Consider the following 6,376-nt stretch of genomic DNA (forward strand, 5'->3'; position numbering starts at 1 on the left):
TGTCTTCTTCCAAAGGTCCAGAGTTAGTCAGTAACTTTGCCACTCTGATGGGGCAAAGTAGTGAGCCACTGGCTTTGCCTGTGACCCTTAGAAGACTGCCCACCTCTACCCCAGCACTTGCTCTGTCTCTATCTCTCTTCACCGGAGGCTCTAATGCCCTCCGACCTCCAACTCCCCAGCTGGATACCTTGGGGTAGGGGTGTGGTGACTGACCTAGTCACACCCCACAGAACACCTCCTTCTCTGTTGGTGCTCATGGCCACAGCCTGTGCCTTTAAGGACTGCTGCTCGGTGCCAGGGTCTTGACCTCAGCATCCTCAGCTGAGTTGGATTAAGGACCATTCCGTGCCTTCTGTGAATTCCTTCTCGCTTCACTTCCCTCCCCCACATGGAAACAGAGTAACCTGGAGCTCCAACCATTCTGCCAAAGGCAGGAAGAGAACTGGTCTCTCTTCATAGCCTTGTTCCTTCGAGAGTAAAGGTTGCGTCTTTGATAGGTGGTTTGTGACTTCAGAGTGGACCCTCAGGGGTCTTGGGCTGTCACAGGATCTCCAAAAAGCCATGCAGAATCTTGAGCCATGAAGGACTTTTCTGATGTCATCCTCTATCCAGAGACAACTGAGCTGAGCAAGGTAAGGCCCACATGGAACCCACCTCCCAGGATCCCGGTCCCCAGTGAACCTGCCTGTCTCAGCCCATAAGCCTCTATCTTCCATTCCAGACAGAGTTCTGCAATCCTGTTTTCGACCCTGAAGCAGGGCCTTCTTGCCCTCCACCAGCCTTACAGAAAGATGCCAGCAGCAGCCTCAAAGCTCCCTGGCGTGGTAACCATCTCAGGGGTTGCCCAGGAAGAGGAGAGAGTCCAGGAACTAAGGTACAAGGGTCACTCTGGGCAGGGGTGCCTCTAAAAAGCCCCCTGTGACTTCCCTGCAGCCCAGCATCTCCGAGGGCTACAGCCAGACTGCCACTTCTCCTGCCTCTGTATCCTGCTGCTCAGTGGCCTGCTGCTCCTGCTGCTGGGGCTGCTGGTGACTGTCATCCTGACCCGTGAGTGCTTGGGAGGACTTTACATGGAGAGTCCCTGAACTATTCGCAGGGACCTGTTCCTCTAAATGACACTCCTCCATCCTCCTGCCCCCAGAGTTGGAGACTACATCCCTCCCTAGGACAACTGAGAGCCCACTGCCCACCCAAGGCCTCACCCCCAAGGGTAGCATTCCTAGGACCAGTCCTAACACCAGCACCACCACCATCTCTCCAGCAACCGCGGGACATCAGGAAGCAGCCATGAGCCCTACACACCAAACCAGTGAGTTCTAAGGGCGCCCTGTGGAGAATGCCCAAGGTGGTAGTGGGGAAGAAAAGCCTGGAAGAGGAACCTTGGGAGTGATGGGGAAAGACCTCTCTTCTATTGACCTCTGAACTCTAACCTCCACCCCCTGCAGCCTGCGGAGGCCTCCTTCCTGGTCCACAGGGTTTCTTCAGCAGCCCCAACTACCCAGACCTTTACCCACCCCACAGTCACTGTGTCTGGCATATCCAGGTAGCCCCAGGCCAGACAATACAGCTCAAGATTCAAGCCCTCAGCATAGAAGGTGTGCTCGCCTGTCTTTTTGATCGCTTGGAAATTACCCCAGAGCCTTCAGGCCCTCTCTTCAGGTGGGTCCCTCTGCATTCAGGGGATCCCACTTATCTGAAAGTGGAGAAACTGGGAGTGGAAGCAAAAAAAAAAAAATCTTGACAAGAAGGAAATTAACAGAACTAACCTCTGACTCCTCCCCTGCCAGCACCTTGTTGCTGTGTGGCCTAGGGAAGGTCACCTCCCTCTCTGATCCATTTCTTTCTTTTGTGTGGGTGAGGGCAGTTTCAAGGCAAGGTTTTCTTGTGCAACAGTTCTGGCTGTCATGGAACTCACTTTGTAGACCAGGCTGCCCTTGAACTCACTGGGATTTGCCTGCGTCTGCCTCCCAAATGCTGGGATTAAAGGCATGCGCCACCACCTCTGGGCCCTGGTCGGTTCATTTCTTGCTGGAGTTCAGAGCCTCCATCACCCCCAACCTGGGTCTTTGACAGGGTATGTGGTAAAACGCCTCCAGCCACACTAAACACCAATACCAGCCACCTCCGTGTGTCCTTCGTCTCTGATGCTGACGTGGAAGGGTCTGGTTTCCAGGCCTGGTACCAAGCTGTGGCCCCGGGACATTGTGAGTGTCTTCCTATCATGTCCCCAGATGCCACCCCTTCAGCTACTCCAGACACAGCAAAGGAGATGGAAACTCTGGGGGATTCTGACTCTAGATGATTCATGCCCTTCTCCAGGGAGCTGTGCCCACAATGAGTTCCGCTGCGACCTGCTCCTCTGCCTGACGCACGACTTAGTATGTGATGGTATTACCAACTGTGCCGATGGTAGTGACGAGGCCAACTGCAGTGCCAAGACCTCGGGTACGGGCCCAGCTAGGGACGGGGCAGCCACATCTTCAGGCTTCTGTCCAAGGCTGGGCTCCCTTGCTCTGACCCAGAATTTTCTTGCCTGACTACTCATGGCCATTCGACTCTCTCCAGGGTGTGGAGGAAATCTGACTGGGCTCCATGGGGTGTTCTCTACCCCCAATTACCCACAGCACTACCCTCAACAACAGGTAAACACAGTGTCCCCAGGAAACAGACACCAGGGTGCCTAGGTTTGTGTGACCGGGTAAGATAAGTTCAGGCTGGCCAGAAGGAAACATTGTTCAGTACCAATGGTATACCCAGATATTTCTATGCTGGGTAAACACCTTTACCTCCAACAATTGAAAGGGCATTTATATATTTATAGACAAGGTCTCCCTCTGTAGCCCATGCTGATCTTGTAACTGGTGAGAATCCTCCTGCCCCAGCTTACCAAGTGCTTGGATTGTAGGTATGAGCCACCATGCCAGGCATGGGCTTTGGTTTGTTTTGAGACAGGGTCTCACTATGTAACCCTGGCTGGCCTGGAACCCACAGAGATCCACTTGCCACTGCCTGGGAAGAAAGGCATGCATCTCCATGCCTTCACCCCCAACCCCACACCTGCTGGGTTGTTCTGTGTTTGTTTGTTTTTGTTTTTGTTTTTCCATGCTAAGGAACAACCCCAGGATCTTGTGCACGACAGATAAGTCCTTTACCCCTGAGCTACTATATCCCTGGTCCTTGGCTTTTTGAAACAGTCTCTGTAGGTAGCTCAGGAAGCTTCTTTGGAACTTGATATAAGTTTGGGCTGACTTTGAACCCTGCTCCCAAGCACTGGAACTATAGGTGTAAGTCACCATGTCTGTCCGACCATACCTATTTAAGAGGCACCGATGATGTAGGTAGGCAACACCCTGCCTAGTCTACTGTGGGCATAGAGTGCCCCCTGCAAGACAGGGCTGAGACCGGAGAGGGCCCTCGTGAATTATTTCACACATGCCCTCCTCCAGCTCTGCACCTGGTACATCTCAGTGCCCGTGGGATACGGCATAGGACTACAGTTCCACAACTTCAGCCTGGAAGAGCAAGCTGAGTGCAAGTTTGACTACGTGGAGGTGTACGAGGCCAGCAGTTCCGGGGCCTTCAGCTTCCTGGGCAGGTACCAATCAGGGCGCCCCATCCCCCCCTCTGGCAGCCTGGGCTCCCAACACTAGGCTTCACTGTTTTCGGCTGCTCTATAAACTCAGAGCTCTTTACCGGTCCCCTGGAAACAGCGTGTGCTTTCCTGACCAGGCCTTGGCTTCCGCAGCTGCCCAGCCCTATTCTTTCCACCTGTAGGGCCTTTGCCTTCTGCCATCTTCTCTTCCCTGACTCTCCCCAAGTCTAAGAAGCCATTTCCTACTTTCTGTGACAGCGTGTGTCTCCTTCTCTAAGCTCCATGAATCAGCAATCTTGTTCGCTATCATCCCTGGCATGGCCAAGAGCCCCCAGGGCTGGCCAGGGACATGTGCCAGGCTATTTTTCTGCTCTGGGCAGGTTCTGTGGCGCAGAGTCGCCACCCCACCTCGTCTCCTTGCGGCACCAGCTGGCTGTAATCTTTAAGACTGATCTTGGTATCAGCAGCGGGGGCTTCTTAGCCACCTACCAGGCCATCAATACTACAGAGAGTAGGTGCCCCTGGGCATGGGGGTGTGGGCAACAGAGGCTCCTCCATGGAACATCAAAGGGTACCGTGGAGGGCCATGGGTACAGGCATGTCCTAGGGCACCGTCATGCCTCTGTGCCCACAGACCCTTGTGGGCCCAGAGAGTCCTGCCAGGACGGAGGATGTGGGGAACTGCAATGGATGTGTGACCTATGGAGAGACTGTGAAGATGACAGCAATGACAATTGCAGCAGCCACTTGTTCCCACAACCAGGTAGGGAGCCTTTACCCCGAGCAAGTCCTGCTGGCCACAGCAGGCTGGGTTCCTGCTACTCTTTCTCACCTCCCTTTCCTTCCCTCTTGGGAAGTTCGTGCCTGGGCCCCTCTCTCCTCACCCTGGGACTCTTGGCCGGTGACGGCATTGGACACTAATGTCACCTAAGAGGGACACAGGAAGGTGGGGGTCAGTGGTAGGGGTATCGAGACTTATCTACCTTGTCACTCAGAGTCCCTCTCCACAGCCTGCTTCACAGATCACATGATAGAAGTGCTCCCAAGTAGTCCCCAGAGGGTGCTCCACATTTCCTAAGATCAGATGGGCCTACATGATGCAGGGGCTGGCCAATGTATGCTCTGGCAAACAGAAGGGCTTGCTGAAGCCTGTGAAATGGTTCTGTGGTGCCTCTTGAGACACTCGACAGAAGTCCCCGTGACCCATGTGGAAACAAGGCCCCAGGGCCAGGCAGTGTCTTCTTCCTCACGGTGATCCACCCTCCCCCTTACAGAGCTGACCTGTGAACCTGTCCAAGTGGAAATGTGTCTCGGACTAAGCTACAACACCACAGCTTTCCCCAACATCTGGGTGGGCCTGGCCACCCAGGCGGAGGTAGCAGACACCCTCAGAGACTACAAGGTGCTGAGCCACAGAGGCGGGAGGATGCAGGGAGAGGTGGGTACATGGGGACTGGACATCTGAGGTCTGTCTCTCCCTCCCACAGAGTCTGACAACTCTACCCTGCTATCAGAATTTCCGGAGGTTCCTTTGCAGACTGCTTGTACCTCACTGCACCCCACTAGGCACTATTCTACCCCCTTGCCGCTCTGTCTGCCAGGAGGCAGAACAACAGTGCCAGTCTAGCCTGGCACTACTGGGCACCCCTTGGCCCTTCAACTGCAACCGGCTGCCTGAGGCCACTAGCCTGGAAGCTTGCTCCCAGCGCTGACCTGAAGCCAGCCCCTACCCTCTGTCTGCCCATCCTCCTCTACTTATGTGGGTGGACAGGGCAGGCAGAAAACAAAGGGAAGAGTGACCTGGGCATGGGACTCCACCCATCTTCTCTTGGTGCTTCCCAGAGAGTGGGACCTGATCCTGCCCAGGGCAAATGGGGCCACCCAATCTTCCCTGTACCACCCCTGAGCTCTTGTTTGCCAAGACAGCCTTACAGCCTAGAGAACCTAGAGATTTCTAATCCAAGTCTCTGACCCTGGTTCCCTATCTTCTGCCTTCCCCCTTCCCGTCTGAGTGTTTAAAATCACCATCACCAGACTTCAGCTTTCCCATTTGTCAACAAAGCTATATTGAGAGTCTACTGGTGTGGTGGGACCCTATTCTCCGCCTGGGGGGTCCCCTGAGCTCTCCTGATCTAGGTCTCCACCCGCCTCCACCCCACCCACACACACTAGTCTTGACCTTGGTCCCTGTCACAGTTCCATCCAGCCCTCCCTCCCTCCCTCCCGCCAGCTCCTGGGAACTGGAGCCACAAGTGTCTGTCTGACAGTTCAGCCTCTGTGGGAAGCAGGCTCAAGTCTCTCTCTCCTCCTCCTCCTTTCTCCACACCCCCTACACCCCCACAACTTTGGCCGGCCGCCGGGCGACACCACGAGTTATTTCCCTGCTATTTCCCAGCCCCGGAGCTCTTGGCCCCTGAACAACTGGTTTCCTCTAGGAGTTTGGGAGGAGCGCTGTGGAGCCGGCAAGGAGCAACAGAAGCTGGGATCAGTCAGCAAGGGCAGGGGCTGCCTGGTTGGGGTAGGAGTGGGAGCAGGGCCAGGTGGAGGGTCTGAGAAAGTCTCTCAGAGAGAGCAGCAGGGGGGAGCTGGGGAGAGGGGAGGGGTGAGTCTGGCAGAGGAGGAGTATGGGTGGGGGAGGGGACTGTGGGACAGCCTGGGCTCCAGCTAGGGGACCGGGTAGGGAGGGCTTGTCTTTCCTTTCCTTTCCTTTCCTTTCCTTTCCTTTCCTTTCCTTTCCTTTCCTTTCCTTTCCTTTCCTTTCCTTTCCTTTCCTTTCCTTTCCTT

The 6,376-nt window shown here is 55.1% G+C and overlaps 2 protein-coding genes across 3 annotated transcripts in view; both read left to right on the plus strand.

Annotated features, from left to right (window-relative positions):
• The first annotated feature begins 455 nt into the window (after window positions 1-455).
• Mfrp (membrane frizzled-related protein) lies at window positions 456-5,611 on the plus strand. Of its 2 annotated transcripts, none has more exons than XM_005347161.3 (13): window positions 456-632; window positions 722-824; window positions 934-1,047; window positions 1,142-1,309; window positions 1,446-1,659; window positions 2,074-2,204; window positions 2,320-2,445; window positions 2,566-2,642; window positions 3,447-3,595; window positions 3,973-4,125; window positions 4,243-4,355; window positions 4,867-4,994; window positions 5,080-5,611. In XM_005347161.3, the coding sequence occupies exons 1-13, from the start codon at window positions 579-581 to the stop codon at window positions 5,302-5,304; spliced, it is 1,755 nt and encodes a 584-aa protein (XP_005347218.1). In that variant the 5' UTR covers window positions 456-578; the 3' UTR covers window positions 5,305-5,611. The 2 variants fall into 2 exon arrangements, with proteins under 2 accessions (XP_005347218.1, XP_026635222.1); XM_026779421.1 differs by having other exon boundaries at window positions 3,973-4,103; window positions 4,245-4,355.
• A 363-nt stretch (window positions 5,612-5,974) lies between these two features.
• The window catches only part of C1qtnf5 (C1q and TNF related 5), a 2,253-nt gene continuing 1,851 nt past the window's right edge, over window positions 5,975-6,376 (plus strand). Inside the window, exon 1 of the mRNA XM_005347163.2 lies at window positions 5,975-6,110. The gene's annotated coding sequence lies outside the window, so the exon portion shown is untranslated. The remainder of the gene's footprint in view (window positions 6,111-6,376) is intronic.

This window comes from Microtus ochrogaster, chromosome 5 (assembly GCF_000317375.1).
Source record: "Microtus ochrogaster isolate Prairie Vole_2 chromosome 5, MicOch1.0, whole genome shotgun sequence".
Lineage (NCBI taxonomy): Eukaryota > Metazoa > Chordata > Mammalia > Rodentia > Cricetidae > Microtus > Microtus ochrogaster.

What these genes read in the sequence shown, in the direction of transcription:
- Mfrp (XM_005347161.3), top strand. Translation starts at nt 579, where the DNA reads ATGAAGGACTTTTCTGATGTCATCCTCTATCCAGAGACAACTGAGCTG. An exon ending in AGACAACTGAGCTGAGCAAG is followed by an intron (nt 633 to 721) that starts GTAAGGCCCACA and finishes CTTCCATTCCAG; the next exon opens with ACAGAGTTCTGCAATCCTGT. An exon ending in GGTGACTGTCATCCTGACCC is followed by an intron (nt 1,048 to 1,141) that starts GTGAGTGCTTGG and finishes TCCTGCCCCCAG; the next exon opens with AGTTGGAGACTACATCCCTC.